This window comes from Triticum urartu, chromosome 2 (genome assembly GCF_003073215.2).
Source record: "Triticum urartu cultivar G1812 chromosome 2, Tu2.1, whole genome shotgun sequence".
In the NCBI taxonomy this organism is placed as follows: Eukaryota; Viridiplantae; Streptophyta; class Magnoliopsida; order Poales; family Poaceae; genus Triticum; species Triticum urartu.
The window spans coordinates 69,341,786-69,358,853 of NC_053023.1; the positions used below are offsets into that span (position 1 = coordinate 69,341,786).

Sequence of the window (17,068 nt, forward strand, 5' to 3'; positions counted from 1 at the left end):
GCTGGAAAATCAAGCCTGCAAGGCTCCAATCACCCATCCACAACGTCAAAGGAAGAACCTTGGTCTGCTAGCTCCTCCTTGCAAGTGTGACAAGGCGCCATGCTTTCTGAGTCTCTGCTTGCGCTTGGTCTGCTCCTCCTGCTGAGCCTGAGCCTTGACGGAGAGGTGGCCCTCGCGGCGGAAGACGGCGAGTTCGCCTACCAAGGCTTCGCCACGGCGAACCTTACGCTGGATGGCCTCGCCACCGTCATGCCCAACGGCCTCCTGCTGCTCACCGACACGGAGTCCGCGAACACGGGCCATGCCTTCCACCCCGCGCCACTCCAGTTCCTCGAAAGTTCCACCACGACGACGAACAGCACCACCATGGCGCGGTCCTTCTCCGCGACCTTCGTGTTTGCCATTTCGTCCAGGTACGATGGCCTGACCAGCTACGGGCTTGCGTTCGTCGTCGCTCCGACCTCGAACCTCTCGGCTACGAACGGCGGGCGGTACATTGGCCTCCTCAACGCGACAAACGGCACGGCGAGCCACCGCATCCTGGCGGTCGAGCTCGACACCATCATGGACGTCGCGTTCCGCGACATCGACAGCAACCACGTCGGCATCGACGTCAACAGCCTCGTCTCACGGCAGGCCAAGCCGGCTGGGTACTACAGCAACGAGAACGGCGCCTTCCAAGATCTGAGGCTGAACAGCCGCAAGCCGATGCAGGTGTGGGTGGACTACGACGCCCAAGCCAGGCGAATCAACGTGACATTAGCACCTGTGCAGGTACCAAAGCCCAGGAATCCTCTCCTCTCCGAGGCTATTGATCTCTCCACGGTCATGGTGGAAGAGATGTACGTCGGCTTTTCTGCTTCTAGCGGTACTCCCGGTGATAATCACCACTCTGTCCTTGGATGGAGTTTCAGCTTCGACGGACCCGCCCCGACGCTAGACTTCTTCAAGCTCCCCGCCCTGCCGCGCCTAGGTCCCAAGCCTCGGCCCAAGATCTTGGACGCCGTGTTGCCACCGGCCGCAGTATCGCTTGTCATTGCCGTGCTAGCTGCCGTGTTCTTCTTCTTGTGGCATCGGCGCCGATTTGCCGAGGTGAGAGAAGATTGGGAGGATGAGTTCAGCCCACATCGTTTCGCATACAAGGATTTGTTTCATGCCACTGAGGGCTTTTCGGGTAGGAATTTACTTGGAGTAGGAGGATTTGGAAGAGTGTACAGAGGATTGCTTTCTGTGTCCAATTTAGAGGTTGCGGTGAAGAGGGTGTCACATGATTCTAAACAAGGACTAAGGGAGTTCATTGCGGAGGTGGTGAGCATTGGCCGTCTCCAACACCGGAATCTCGCACGGTTACTAGGCTACTGCCGTCGGAAGGGTGAACTTCTCTTGGTTTATGAGTACATGAAAAATGGTAGTCTTGACAAGTACTTGTATACTCAAAATAAGCCAGCTCTACATTGGCCTGAAAGGTATCGGATCATCAAAGGTGTCGCATCAAGCTTGTTGTATCTTCATGAGGAATGGGAACAAATTGTCATCCATCGGGATATAAAGGCTAGCAATGTGCTCTTGGACAGTCAGATGAATGGACGGCTCGATGATTTTGGTCTAGCAAGGTTATACGACCATGGCACGGTTTCTAAAACAACACATGTGGTGGGCACCATGGGGTACCTTGCACCGGAACTTATACGCACCGGGAAGGCAACACCCTTAACCGATGTGTTCGCATTTGGTGTGTTTCTCCTTGAGGTCGCATGTGGGCGTAGGCCAATCAACAGTACCAAGGATATCACAGAGTTAGTGTTGGTCGATTGGGTGCTTGAACATCACCGCAACGGCTCAATTCTTGACGTGGTCGATCCACGTCTTATGGGGAATTTCAACCCAGAGGAAGCCACCCTCCTGCTCAAATTAGGTTTGTTATGCTCCTACCCATCGGCCAATGCAAGACCTAGCATGCGAAAGGTCATGCAATACCTGGACCGCGACCAGTCAATTCCTGACATGTCCGCCTACATGAGTTACAACAGGATAGCAATGATGCAGAATGAAGGGTTCGATTCATACATAATGTCGTACCCTTCATCGAATATGAATATTTGTGTTGTATCTGGTGAGTCTTCGGTGTCAATTCTTGAAGAGGGAAGGTGAATGCTTTTAATTTGCACCTGTTTTTTATTCTTCTCTCAATGTTCCTTTAAGAACTTGTAATCCATATTGGATCTAAGTTTGTCTAAGTGAACTAGTTCTATCTCATGCATGAATTTCAGTAATCAGTAACACTTTTGGTAAGGAAATAGTGGTAACCGCCATTTGCCGAGAATCCAGAGTCCACTACTAGTCCCTGGCGAGGTGTAATCTTAGTAAGGATTTGCTTAGCGATATCCCAAGAGCATCTCAAACAGATGATGAAAAATTGGTGTCGTGAAAAACAATATAGGGCAGAAGGGAGAGAAAATTCATCACCGCCACGGTTGTTGCTTTAACAGATGTGGTAAAAGTGATGCCCAAATTTTTTGCCCTCCTCAGCCGTTGTTCTCCACTCCAACATTGCATACATAATTCAAACAAAAACCTGTGATTACGGGGAATTTGGCTACGTCTCCCCTAATCTCTCCGATAAACCTCCCTTAATCCCCCCCTAAATTATGGGGAATTTATGCTGCCTAGGCATCAAGCTCTATGAACCAATCAATAATTTTGTTATGGTTTGGACTGAAACGAGTTTCTGGAGAATTTGTACGAGCATATGGCGATGTAGCCTTAAACTGTTGCAGTTTGGACCGAAGCGAGTTTCAGGAGAATTGGCAACTTAATAATCTAGCACAAAGTACGTGCATAACATGAATTGTTGCGGTTTGGTTAAGTTTCAGTTGACTGGGACCTATTCACACCCTTTAAGTAACCGATTCTTCCCCAGCGACCAACTTTCACCTGACACGCGCTTTAGCCTATTGAGGTAGAAGACATACATAGACGACGAGCTCAAGACGGTGGACTCTGTGGAAGCAGATAGCCATTAGTGTCGCGGGCCTATCATATTTGTAGTTGTACGAGGCAGACGTATTACGTTGAATTTGATGTTTCAGCACACTGAAAATCATTTTCAGCATCAGCCGTCGCTGTGTCCATGAGGTACCCTCCTCCTTACTACCTCTGTCATGATTTATTGTCCCTCTTTGTATTTTATGTCAAACTTTGATCGTAAATTTAAATAACAAAATGTTAATGCATGTCAAAACAAATTATATCGTTGAATTCATATTTAAACATAGTTTATGATAATATTATTTTTACTATATATAATATATATTTATTAGAACAAATCATAGCCAAAATATGAATCTAAATAGGAGAAGGACTAATAAACCAGGACAGGGGCACTACTTTCCTGCTTCCTTCCACGTGCAACGACTACGCTCTCTGCCTTGCCCCGCTCGGCACGGTGCTTAATTAACCAGCTAACGAGTCACGCTGCGAAAGATACTCCAGATCCGAAAAATGGTAGTATTCCTTGTCAACACACGTCCTTCTCCGTGTAGTTTCCACAGCCCGGCGTCTCCTCTTCACCGTCAAAGCAATCACCCATCCACAACGTCAAAAGGAGAGGCTTGGTCTGCTCCTTGCAAGTGTCACGAGGCGCCATGCTTTCTCAGTCTGTGCTAGCGCTTGGTCTGCTCCTCCTGCTGAGCCTGAGCCTCGACGGAGAGGTGGCCCTGGCGGCGGAAGACGGCGAGTTCGCCTACCAAGGCAAGATAGAAGAGATATTTGCTGTGATAATACTCATTGTATTGGGCTGTTTATATAGTACATGTACATGTTCAGTTACAAGCATGGTTTTCACTTTCAGTGGGATTTCGATGAAATCCACTGAATTTCAGTAATTTCAGCAGACACTGAAATATTACGTTTCGGTCAAAATATTTCAGCAATTTCAATATAGCACAACAATTCCAATATATTTCAAAATATTTTTTAAAAATTTAAAAAAATAATTGAATTCAAGTGAATATTTCGGTCATTTGGCTGAAATGGAAACTGAAATCACTGAAATTCATTGAATTTCAGTGATTTTGGTTGGTGCTGAAATTTTTCTGAAACTGAAATTAAAAACAAGGGTTACAAGTCATTAGGACGTGGAATATCAAGAGAGAGGTCTCTAGACCTTCTACATTCTAGCACTAAGCTGTAATTGCTAGGTGTTGCAACTCATTATGCTAGATAGCACTAACTCGTAACATTTGACAAGGCATCGCCACGGCGAACCTTACGCTGGATGACCTCGCCACCGTCATGTCCGGCGGCCTCCTAGTGCTCACCAACTCGGATCACCCGACGAAAGACCACGCCTTCCACCCTGCGCCGCTCCACTTCCGCACAGGTTCCACCACGGCGGCAACGGCGAAAAACACCACCGCCATGGCGCGGTCCTTCTCCATGTCCTTCGTCTTTGCCATCATGTCCAGATACGATGGCATGACCAGCCATGGGCTTGCTTTCGTGGGCGCTCCGACCTCCAACCTCTCAACGGCGAACAGCCAACAATACCTAGGCCTCCTCAACGCGACAAACGGCACGGCGAGACGCCAAGCTCCACGACATCGAAAGCAACCACGTGGGCATCGACGTCAACAACCTCATCTCTCGGCAGGCCAAGCCGGCTGGGTACTACTGCGACAAGGACGGTGCCTTTCAAGATCTGAGGCTGAACAGTCGCGGACCGATGCAGGTGTGGGTTGACTACGACGCCATGGCCAGGCGACTCGACATGACATTAGCACCGGTGCGGGTACCAAAGCCCAAGAATCCTTTGCTCTCCCAAGTCATTGATCTCTCCACGGTCATGGCGGACAAGATGTACGTCGGCTTCTCGTCTTCGTCAGGTATCGACTCCACGCGCCACTATGTCCTTGGATGGAGCTTCAGCTTGGACGGGCCTGCCCCGCCTCTTGACTTCTCCAAACTCCCTGCTCTGCCACGTGTGGGTCCCAAGCCTCGGTCCAAGATCTTGAACGTCGTGCTGCCATTGGCTTCGTCATTGCTTGTCATCACAGTGATGGGTGTTGTCTTCTTCATTTTATGGTATCGACGCCGATTTGCCAAGGTGAGAGAAGATTGAGAGGATGAGTTTGGCCCACATCATTTCCGATACAAGGATTTGTTTCATGCCACCGAAGGGTTTTCGAGTAGGAATTTACTTGGTGTAGGAGGATTTGGAAGAGTGTACATAGGATTGCTTTCGCCGTCCAATCTGGAGGTTGCAGTGAAGAGGGTGTCACATGATTCTAAACAAGGAGTAAGGGAGTTCATTGCAGAAGTGGTGAGCATTGGCCGTCTCCACCACCGAAATCTCGCACGGTTACTAGCCTACTGCCGTCGAAAGGGTGAACTTCTCTTAGTTTATGAGTACATGGAAAATGGTAGTCTTGACAAGTACTTGTACGATAAAAATAAGCCATTTCTACACTGGCCTCAGAGGTATAATATCATCAAAGGTGTTGCATCAAGTTTGTTGTATCTTCATGAGGAGTGGGAACAAATCGTCATCCATCGAGATATAAAGGCAAGCAATGTGCTCTTGGACGGTCAGATGAATGGACGGATGGGTGATTTTGGTCTAGCGAGGTTATACGACCATGGCACGGTTGCTAAAACAACACATGTGATGGGCACCATGGGATACCTTGCACCGGAACTTATACGGACTGGGAAGGCAACACCCTTGACCGATGTGTTCGCATTTGGCGTGTTTCTTCTAGAGGTTGCATGTGGTGTAGACCAATCAGCTGCAGGAAGGACAACACACAAACAATGTTGATCGAATGGGTGCTTGAACATCGCTGCAATGGATCAATTATCGATGTGGTAGATCCACGACTCATGGGCAATTTCAACATAGAGGAAGCCACCCTCGTGCTCAACTTAGGATTATTGTGCTCCTACCCATCACCAAGTGCAAGGCCTAGCATGCGAAAGGTCGTGCAATACCTGGACCGTGGCCAATCAATTTTTGATCTATCTCCAACCTATGTGAGTTACAACATGATAGCGATGATGCATAACGAAGGGTTCGATTCGTACAAAATGGCGTGCACTCTGTCGAATACTAGCATTTGCTTTGTATCTGGTGAGTCTTCAGTGACCATTCTACAAGAGGGGAGATGAATGCTTGCAATTGAATCTTCTCATTTTATTCTCCTTTAGCTATTTCTTCAAGCGCTTATAATCAAACCGTGACATGAGTTTCCCTTTTAATATCATGTGATCCGCGTATTCTGGTGGAAGCTCTTTTACTTATGTATGTATGAAACCATGTTTTCATAGTGAAATATTTCTGTCTCGAGCATCAATTTTAGTAACCAGTAACACTATGGGTGTAAAGTAATCAATTGTACTCCCTTCAATTCATATTAATTGTCGCTGATTTAATACAACTTTGTACTAAATCAACGACAATTAACATGGATCAAAGGGAGTATCATCTCTAGTGCTAGTGCTTTGCTGCTACTAGACCTGCACATTTCCATAGTGAGCCAAAGAGGGCCCTCAATGCATGATTACATGATACTGTAATTGGCACCTTGGGTCGGGACAGAGCATCAGTTGTCGGCACAAAATACATCCCAAGGGAGCACGCGTACATAGGGTGAGGGTACATGGTGGCATGGCTGTAGGGCTGGACAAAAAGCTCGGGGTCGAGGCTTGGTTCGGTTCGGTTCGGATCGAAGGTCCAACAAGCCAAGTCCAAACCTTCGGTCAAGCTCATGAAGCTTGACAAGCCGGTTAGAGACTCGATGAACAAAATCAGCACGGCCTTTGCTAAAAAAATAGCAATATACTCTCTTCGTTCACTATTTTGAGATGTTTTAACTTTTTTCTAATTCTGATGTATATAGACGCAATTTTATGTGTCTGCTTATTCATGTTAGTCCGTTTGTAGCCCATATTAAAATACCAAAAAATCTTAGATTTGTGAAGAGTATTAATTAAGACCAGTAGTTCACAATTACACGACATGATATAGACATTGCACCCACTCATAACATAGTCTATCAAGTCGACATAAAGTCCCAGCGAAACTAGTAGGACTACTCGATGCATTAATGTCAGTCAATTGAACAGGTCTAAATGTGGACAAATTTGAGCATGTGCGAGGACCCACAGTCCGGCACATGCAGTACGTAGCAATCTTTACAGTTGTGATTTAGCTTAGTTCTCGTCCCAAAGCGCAGGCGCAGGCACCACATGTACAATTTTCCTTACAGACATATGCAGAGGATGATGGATCATGGATGTTCAGCGGAAGACAAATCAGCAATGTTCCTAAGAGCATCTGCAACAGTTTGTATGTACAATCGTTGGTATAAGTGTCCACGTCAGCAGCCAACAGCACATCATACAGGCTCTTCAATGAGACGTATGTTAAGCGTATGTTAAATAACTAGATGGGTCCACTAAATGTTGAAGAAATGAACAGGCTTGCCTCAGAGCTTGTGCATGGAGCGTTGCTTCAGGTTCATACGGTTTCGTTCTCTCTCTTCTTTTATTATGTGCCATGTCATCAAAATAGTCTAGGTGATAACTTTACCAACAATGATCATACAACTGTTGGAGATGCCCTAATGTCCTATCCCCGGCCCGAAGCAAGCGGTGCATAAATTTACAACTACTCACTGAAGCAAACATTCACACGGCGGTACCAAAACTGTGACGCCAACCAACTAGTAAATGAAAAATCATTTTGCACCGAAGGATCGATCGGAATCAAAGAGTTCATGAGACACTGTCTTGGCTGGTCCTAGATGAACTACTCCTTCCCTACCAAAATATAAGACGTTTTTGTAGTCCAAATTAAACTGTAAAACGTCTTATATTTTGGTATAGAGGTAGTAGATATGAGACAGTACGTACTGTTCAGATATGCCCAAGAAGTCCGTGGACATCCTTAGTTTCCTGCATTCTTCCACATGCAATGACAAGTTAACGCTCGTGCCTACTGTGAAAGATACTACTCGGGAAAGCAGCGCTACTCACCGCAAGCCTCCAATTGCTAGTTGCCGGACACGTCCAGTCTCCGTGTAGTTTCCAGCACGGCCGGCGTCTTGCTTGTACTATGAGCTTGGAGCTATGTGCGAGTCTTAGTGAGATATTTTGCTTGCTTGAGCTGTGAGCTGTGTGTGGGTGCCTCGCAGCTTCCTGTGAGTGGCTCCTGCGTGCGCAAGCTCCTAATGCAGGCCTAGGTTGTGCGTGGTTTGCTACACTTTTCACAGTTCATCTGGAGTCCCCAGCCGCTGAATCTTTGCTCTATATAAGTGTGGAGAAGGCAACAATGCACGAGTGTCAGGGAACTATGCAGCCTATGCTAGCCCTTGGTCTGCTCCTGCTGCTGAGCCTCGACGGAGGTGTGGCCGTGGCGGCGGAAGACGGCCAGTTCGCCTACCAAGGCTTCGCCGCCGCGAACCTCACCCTGGACGGCGTCGCCGCCGTCACGCCCAACGGCCTCCTGCTGCTCACCGACACGGAGTACCAGACAACAGGCCATGCCTTCCACCCCGCACCACTCCGCTTCCTCGACAGCTCCACCACGATGACGAACAGCGCCGCCATGGCGCGGTCCTTCTCCGCGTCCTTCGTGTTCGCCATTAGGTCAAGATACGATGGCCTGACCAGCTACGGGCTTGCCTTCGTCGTCGCGCCGACCTCGAACCTCTCAGCTGCCGAGAGCGGGCGGTACCTGGGCCTCCTCAACGCGACAAATGGCACGGCCAGCGATCCCATCTTGGCGGTTGAGCTCGACACCATCAATCCATCATGGACGTCGAGTTCCGTGACATCAACAGCAACCACATCGGCATCGACGTCAACAGCCTCATCTCACGGCAGGCCAAGCAGGCTGGGTACTACAGCGACGAGAACGGCGCCTTTCAAGAGCTGAGGCTGAACAGCCGCCAACCGCTGCAGGTCATGGTTTTCCATTTCACTGTAATTTCATCATGTCAGCAATTATAGTAGTAAACATAAATTCAAATTACTTTCAAAGTAACATTTTGGATTCAAAAAATATTAGTTGGATCTCAATCAAATTCAAGTGAAAATTTTGGTCCTCTGTCCGAAATGTAAACCTAAATCAGTCATTTCAGATATTGTTGAAATATTTTTAAAACTGAAATTCAAAACCATGTGCAGGTGTGGGTAGACTATGATGCACAGGTCAGACAACTCAATGTGACATTAGCGCCCGTGCAGCTACCAAAGCCCAAGATTCCTCTACTCTCCGAACTCATTGGTCTCTCCTCAATCATGGCGGACAAGATGTATGTTGGCTTTTCGGCTTCCGAAGGTTGGGGCGTAGGTACGCACCACTATGTCCTTGGATGGAGTTTTAGCTTGGACGGACCTGCCCCGCTGCTAGACTTCTCCAAGCTTCCTGTCCTACCACGCCTGGGTCCCAAACCTCGGTCGAAGATCTTGGATGTCGTGTTGCCACTAGCTGTGACATTGCTTGTCATTGCAATGCTAGTTGTCATCTTCTTCTTCTTGTGGCATCGGCGTCGATTTGCTGAGGTTCGAGAAGATTGGGAGGACGAGTTCGGCCCACACCGTTTCACGTACAGGGATCTATTTCATGCCACTGAGGGGTTTTCCGGTACGAATTTACTTGGTGTGGGAGGATTTGGAAGAGTGTATAGAGGAGTGCTTTCTGCGTCCAATTTGGAGGTTGTGGTGAAGAGAGTGTCACATGATTCAAAACAAGGAATAAGGGAGTTCATGCAGAGGTGGTGAGCATTGGTCGTCTCCGCCACCGTAATCTCGCTCAGTTACTAGGCTATTGTCGGCGAAAGGGTGAACTTCTATTGGTTTATGAGTACATGGAAAATGGTAGTCTTGACAAGTACTTGTATAATGAAAATAAGCCAACTCTACATTTATCCGAGAGGTATCGGATCATCAAAGATGTTGCATCAAGTTTGTTGTATCTTCATGAGGAATGGGAGCAAATCGTCATCCATCGAGATATAAAGGCTAGTAATGTGCTCTTGGACAGTCAGATGATTGGACGGCTCGGTGATTTTGGTCTAGCAAGGTTATATAACCATGGGACGGTTGCTACAACAACACATGTGGTGGGCACCATGGGGTACCTTGCACCAGAACTTATACGCACAGGAAAGGCGACACCTTTAACCGACGTGTTCGCATTTGGCATGTTTCTTCTAGAGGTCGCTTGTGGGCGTAGGCCAATTGGAAGCAACAAGGACATCACACAAGTAGTGTTGGTCGACTGGGTGCTTGAACATCATCGCAGTGGCTCAATTCTGGATGCGGTGGATCCACGTCTCATGGGGAATTTCAACACAGAGGAAGCCACCATCCTTCTCAAATTAGGTTTATTATGCGCCTACCCATCGCCCAATGAAAGGCCTAGCATGCGGAAGGTCATGCAATACCTGGACCGTGACCAGACAACTCCTGACCCACCTCCAACCTACATGAGTTACAGCATGATAGCGATGATGCAGAATGAGGGGTTCGACTCGTACATAATGTCGTGTCCTCCATCGAACACGAGTATGGGCACTGTACCTGGTGAGTCTTCAGTGGAGATTCCGCAAGAGGGGAGGTGAATGCTTGCAATTGAATCCTCTCTTTTTTATTCTTCTCGCAATGTTCTTGAAGTGCCATGTTTGATCTGCGTTTGTCCAAGTATCCCAAGGGAGCTCTTTTGCTATTGTAAGGCACGAGTTTTCGTAGTGAAAATTCTCTCTTGTGCATGAATTTCAGTAATCAGTAACACTTTTGGTAATGAAATCGTGGTAACCGCCATTTCCTGAGACTCCAGAGTCCCTGTCGCAAGTCCCTGGCAAGGTGTAAGCTTAGTTCGATTTCTGTTTTAGCCTCTACATGGCTTCCCACTACCACTCCAAGGGTGTTAGCCTGTTAGCCTCTACAGAGCTTCCCACTATCACTCCAAGGGTGTTAGTTCCCACTACCACTCCAAGGATGTTAGCCTGTTAGGCTTTGTACAATGCAGGGTGCTTGGAGAAATAAACCAAGCTTTCCTTAAGCATCAGGATAGACACTTAATTAGACGTCTCTCTTATAAAAATAGGCACTGGTGCTTCAAAAAAATCCGGTTTATTTTTCTAAGCACCTAGATATCCTTCTGTTGTAATCCCAACTCGTCTGTTATGATATTTTAAGCCAATATCGGTTGCTTTTTAAGCAATTAGGTTAATATTTAAGCCAATATATAAACAGAATCAACAAAAACAACCATGTAGAATTAACAACCTCATCCAGCACAAAGTATGGGCGCAACATATAACTAGCAGCAAGCCCATTGCCAGTTCAGCAGTACCAACAAGCACAAGTTGCTTCCTTCCATCGGTAGCAGCAGCAAGGAGGAAATGCAGCAGAATGTCAAGCAAAACCCCAACGTTAGGTAAATAAAGTGCTTGTACACACGACCGACTACCCTCAACTTAGGAGGGTCTTGTGACTCTTGTACCACTTGCGCCACTGACAACATGTCAAGAACAAGTACCAAGTTTGAGTACCCCATGATGGCTGCAAGCCTGTAAGTATAATTCCTGCCATACAAGCTGAATAAACCCCAATCTTGACTGACCAACCAAATCAACCAAGCTGTTGCTCCTATGATTTTTTTCTCACTTGAACATAGAGATGTCAAAGACGCGGGCAGATTTATCCGTGGAGACCGAGACTATGGAGTTGCCGTCGGCAGAGACAGCCAGCGACTGCACGACGTCCCTGTGCCCGCTGAACGTGCGAGCCAAGTCCCCGGAGAGGCTGTCCCAGATGCGCACCACGCTGTCGATGCACCCCGACGCTACATACCTCGACGAACCCAGCCACGCCAGGCATGTCACACCTTCCTGCTTGTCAGACACCACCAACAATGGTAAGTTCACAGCGACATAGAAATATTTATACAAGCAAAAATGTAGATTGATTTCTACACTCACATCATGCTCGCAAGTAGATCGAATTGCTTGACGAGCAAGGTCCCAGATAATGAGAGTTCTATCAATGCTCCCTGTAGCCACCCAGTTGTACCTGCAGGTAACAGGGGCACCAGCTAGCTTAGGTCAATAGCAAGGCAATGTGCATTGTGCAACAGATTTACCATACAGGCTCCAATGATCCAAGAACATATCACCAAACAGTACCTCGACGAGATGCCAATGCACTCGATGGAATTGGTGTGGCCAACTAATGAACCAACAACCTGCAGAACAAGCGACACTTCTCACACAAAGATCCACCAGCACATATTTCTAAAAGTTCAAGAACTACCAACAGGGTACAAGTAAATTTCCTAAGAAAACAAAACCAGGAGCTTAGGAACAAAAATCCTACAGAAATTGCTACAACCAAAACAAGGTAATCAATAATCAAGATATTCTTACATAATCTACCGTACAAAACAAACCAATGGTCAGAACCACAAGTTGCATCAAATAAGCCAACTTGCATTAGAAGATTTATCAACCTTTTTTATATTTGAACGGAGAAAGAATATGGAAAGAAAGGGAAACACTTGAACCATAATGCACCCACCTGGCCTGAGTTTATGCTCACAATGTGCACAGAATTATCCTCTGAGCCACTAACAATTGACTGGGAGTCCGGAGTAATGGCTAAGCATGTCAATCCTTGAGTATGATAGCCATGACCTAGATTAAGGTAAAGGATTGGATGGTAAAGTTCAGGGTTGACAGAGAACATACAGAAACAACCATATGAATATATGATAATTACAACAAAGAAAATTATTTACCCCGAACAACATGTCTGCATTGTGCGCTTTTGGGATCCCATATCCTCAATGTTGCATCATCAGATCCACTACATATAAGCTTACCTTCATATGAAACATGTGAATTAGCTAAAAATGAATATGCTACATCAGAGATCTGAACTTCTAAAGTAAGCAAGTAAAAAGGAGCTAAAATGTTAAAGCGTCATACAGGTCATTCTGTTATTTGCCCTTGCTATTTTTTTATCATCACTTCTAGTTCAACAGAAATTAGCTTAGAACACAACTTAGCAGAAGAAGTGTTAAATACACCACGATCCATATGTTTCTCTGAAATCTGAACTGATATAAAGGAGCTCTGTGTTGATAACTAAAAACAGATTGTCACAAACAAGGGTACGTTTTCATGCCAAGACATTCCAGAAACAGGACAAATAAAGTCCAGACTTGGGTGGTATATTAAACCTTATTCAGAGGTTGCTTAACAACATTAACAATGCATGATATAAATAAAACTGGAAGAAATTGCACAGTACCATCAGGGGTAAAATCACCACATGTCACTGTGCTACTGTGACCAGCAAATGTATTCAGAAATGCATTGTGGTCAGCATTCCACATCCATACGTTACAGTCTTCTGATCCTGCAATTATCAAGTGACCGCGTGGATGCCATCTGAGCCACTACAAAACAAAAGACATAATAGTTACACCGTGTAACTAATCATCGATTACCGCAATGGAAACGGCTATGGATATATATAGTCAGCCAAATGAAAGAGATGGATCATCTCACCTCAAAGCCTGATCCTGAGGAACCCTCAAGCGTTCCCTGAAGTGTCCGTGTAGCTGTATCCCATACATTTATCTGTCCATCCATACTTCCACAAGCCACCAATTTCCCATCTGAACTGAAAGCGACAGTGCACACCGTGTCTCCATGTCCTGTATTGGCAATAGGTATTGTAAGCTTGGTAGACAATTCTAGGCATACACTGACACATTAAGGTACATATCGATGCAAAGTAAACAGGAAAATAAAGCTTTGCCCCCAAAAAACGAAAAAATTGCTAAGAGATATCAAATATACTTTTGTATTTATAGATATCAGAAATAGGAACGGGCATTTTAAGAGCAGTGATAGGTGATGAAGCATAGAGAAAGTTCCGAGAAACATTTGCACAGAAAAATCAAGTACGGAAATCTCACTAGACTACTGAAGATGAGCTAACCGTACCAGTCAGCTCCTGAAAATCCTGTTCAGATCCAATCCTCCAAAGAAACCCTCTGTCATCTTTACCACCAGAGACAACAAGTGATGCATCTACAGGACTGCACGCAGCAGCAAAGACCTCATCTGTATACAAGATATGAAGACCAACTATTACCAGAATTGTTTTTCAGTGCATGGGTACTCTGCATGGTGAATCTAACTAACTTATTAGTGGAAAACAACGAAACATCACAAGATGTAGTAAGTTAATTTGCTCGATGAGGTCTTGCCTGTATGCCCATGAAATGCATAAGCTGAATGATCCTCAACCTCATCTGAAACAACAAAGAACAAAAAGAAACTTGAATTACTAGCACATTTAAATCTCACAGTGAAGTATTTCAGATTATTCGGAGTGAGCTGAATGTAAAGTAAGCAAATAACTAGTAGCATAGCACCAACATTTATCAAAATGAAAATGTGAGGTACTCCTGGAAGAAGAGTCATGGCTGAGCTCACTTGCAAAAGATTCAGTGTAAATGACATATCCATTCGTCATTGCTAAAAGACATTATCTTATTCCATTAAGAACAAACGCAACCGTAATATGTTAGCCTTGTGAACAGTATGACAATACTAAACCAGGTGAATCCTGAATAAGGTACTACGGTGGGCGAAGTTTGGTACAATGTATAATTTTCTAGGCCAGAAGTAGCAGGGAAATAGTCTAATTAATATCATTGTTTTGTGGAGGATCAAAACAACCCATGAGCGAAGATTAACAATTGGGCTAGCATGCCCTGAACATAACCAGTCCTAGCAAGTTCTGCAGTAGACAGAAACGCTACGATCAGCTGCCACATACCCATCTCTTGGTCTTCCTCATCGTCCTCGTCATCATCGTCATGGTCGGGGAGATCTGAACAAGGACAGCAGTAAGCACAGAGCAAAGCAAAAGGGAGGAAGAAGCTGCTAGCCGCTAGCCAGGATGAGGAGAAGCACTGACCTTCCTCGTCAAGGTGTATCTCCTGGATGATGTCCTGCTCGTCGATGAAGACCTCCTCGCCGTCAGAGCCTTCGTCGGGGACCTCGCCTGAGATACTCATGGCTGCCGGTGGTGCTGTGGGCGTCTTGGCTGCTGCGAGCGTGGCCGGAGAGAACAATAGCGGATCCTCACTTCCTAACGCGCTTCTTGGCGGTGCGGAGGCGTTCGAGATTAAGAGTGTGTTTGGTCGGGCTGTGTAAACAGATGCAAACATTCGTGTAAACAGATGCATGCTGTTCAACATCTCACTCACACACACAAGCACGTACGACGACATGAATCAATTCAGATGCATAAACAACATGCCACTCATCAGCAATTGCATCTAAATATACACAGAGATGGCGTCAATTCATAAACACCGCAAGAAAACATCTGTATCAATTTCTTCTATACACACAGGCAAACATCCATATCAAGCGAAACATGGCATCAGTTCATGTAAAGAAAAAAAATTTAAAAACAGAGAAAGATGGAGATTACCTTGCTACGTGGTGCAGAGGGGGGGGCGAGGAGGTGTTGCTGCGCTCAAATCTGTCGTCACCGTACAACAGGAGGTCGGTAGCCGGACGGCGGGCGGGACTGCTGTAGGCCGAGACGTTGCGGGGAGGGGCCGACGGCGAGACAGGGGGGCGCGGGTGGAGGTGCTGCGTGCTGCGAGGAGGTGCGGGGAGAGGAGGGGTAGGACGGCGGTGGCCGGAATCAAGACGACGGCGACGGAGACGTGCGGGTCGTTGGTGGGTGGCGAGGGGGTGAGCGGCGGCAGGCCGGTGAGAGGGGGAGAGAGGAAGTGGAGGAGGATGGAGGGGAAGATATGTCGCGTGGCCGCGTGGGGATGGAGGCGTGTGCGTGTGCTGTGACGAGGAGGAGAGGAGAGGAGGGCGGCGGCGGCTGTCCAGGGAGGGAGTTCGTGTTCTTTTTGCTCTCGACGAAGAATCGCACGTCGCGATCGCCCTAGCTCTGCTGGACCGGCCCACGGTCACTTTCAGCTAAGGCCTGTTTTTCTGCTCCAGCAGAAAAAGGCCTGTATAAGCCCGTTAGCGTGAAGCATTGCTTTGGGGAAGACAGAGGTTTTTCTTGGAGCAACTACTTCGCGAGCCTCGCAACGATGAGTGCCACTTGATGTGCTCTCAGCCGCCCACCACGTGTCGCGTTCTGGGCGCTTCCGCTGATTTTTTTTCCCGCACACGTTTTTGGCCTTTTAAACGGGTTTTTTATGTATTTTTTCAACGTTTCGGTTTTTCACCGATCTTCCTTAGCTTTTGGGTAAAAAATAAAAAAACTATTTTTTACGTGAAAAAATGCAGGTTTTTTTCTTTCACGAGAGTCACAGTTTTTCTTCCGCGAAAGGCACGGTTGTGCTTTCGCGAGAGTCGCGACCGTGCCTTTCGGAAACAAAAAAACGTGTTTTTTATTTTTTTTCCTTCCATGAGAGGCACGGTTGTACTTTTCGCGAGAGTCACGGCCGTGCTTTTTGAAAACGGAAAAAAACGCATTTTCTGTTATTTTTTCTTCCGCGAGAGGTACGGTCGTGCTTTCGCGAGAGTCACGACCATGCCTTTAGGAAACAAAAAAAACATGTTTTCTATTTTTTTCCCTTTCGAGAAAGGCACGGTTTTGTTTTCATGACAGACACGGTTGTGCTTTCACAAGAGTCAGGGCCGTGCCTTTCGGAAAGAGAAAAAAAGCATTTTCTATTTACTTTTTTCTTTCGTGAGAGGCATGGTTTTGCTTCTGCAAGAGGCATAGTTGTGCTTTCGCGAGAATCACAGTCGTGCCTCTCGGAAATGGGAAAAAACGTGTTTTCTTTCCTTTCGCGAGAGGTATGATTTTGCTTCTGCGAGAGGCACGGTTGTGCTTTCGCGAGAGGCACAGGCGTGCCTCTTTCGTAAAGGGAAAAAACCCGTGTTCCCGGTTCAGTTTTTTCGTTCGGTTTTTTCCGTCAGGTTTTTTTGGTGAAAAAAGTTTGTCAAAACATATCAACATGGGATCTAGTTTTGAAGATTTCGACGTGAGGAATCCAACGGTG

The 17,068-nt window shown here is 46.5% G+C and overlaps 2 protein-coding genes and 2 pseudogenes across 2 annotated transcripts; 3 read left to right on the forward strand and 1 right to left on the reverse strand.

Moving 5' to 3' along the window:
• LOC125541078 (L-type lectin-domain containing receptor kinase SIT2-like) lies at positions 1-2,272 on the forward strand. Its single transcript, XM_048704562.1, has one exon. It carries the CDS (start codon positions 100-102, stop codon positions 2,149-2,151), a length of 2,052 nt encoding a protein of 683 aa, XP_048560519.1. The 5' UTR covers positions 1-99; the 3' UTR covers positions 2,152-2,272.
• A 1,372-nt stretch (positions 2,273-3,644) lies between these two features.
• On the forward strand, positions 3,645-6,165 carry LOC125535088 (annotated as a pseudogene).
• Positions 6,166-8,154: 1,989 nt separating this feature from the next.
• On the forward strand, positions 8,155-11,141 carry LOC125535838 (annotated as a pseudogene).
• Positions 11,142-11,421: 280 nt separating this feature from the next.
• Positions 11,422-15,951, reverse strand: LOC125535839 (angio-associated migratory cell protein-like). Its single transcript, XM_048698908.1, has 12 exons — positions 15,523-15,951; positions 15,001-15,231; positions 14,860-14,913; positions 14,285-14,329; positions 14,019-14,138; positions 13,578-13,726; positions 13,318-13,465; positions 12,803-12,886; positions 12,583-12,698; positions 12,192-12,250; positions 11,988-12,078; positions 11,422-11,897 (listed from the first exon to the last, which is right to left on the reverse strand). Exons 2-12 carry the CDS (start codon positions 15,098-15,100, stop codon positions 11,670-11,672), a joined length of 1,194 nt encoding a protein of 397 aa, XP_048554865.1. The 5' UTR covers positions 15,101-15,231; positions 15,523-15,951; the 3' UTR covers positions 11,422-11,669.
• Positions 15,952-17,068: the final 1,117 nt, after the last annotated feature.

Excerpts from the sequence above, each read along its gene's own strand:
- LOC125535839 (XM_048698908.1), bottom strand. The coding sequence starts at position 15,100 with ATGAGTATCTCAGGCGAGGTCCCCGACGAAGGCTCTGACGGCGAGGAG. Across the intron at positions 12,699-12,802 it reads ATGCAGACATGTTGTTCGGG|GTCATGGCTATCATACTCAA; the intron begins GTAAATAATTTT and ends ACCTTAATCTAG. Across the intron at positions 12,079-12,191 it reads TGCATTGGCATCTCGTCGAG|GTACAACTGGGTGGCTACAG; the intron begins GTACTGTTTGGT and ends TGTTACCTGCAG.
- LOC125541078 (XM_048704562.1), top strand. The coding sequence starts at position 100 with ATGCTTTCTGAGTCTCTGCTTGCGCTTGGTCTGCTCCTCCTGCTGAGC.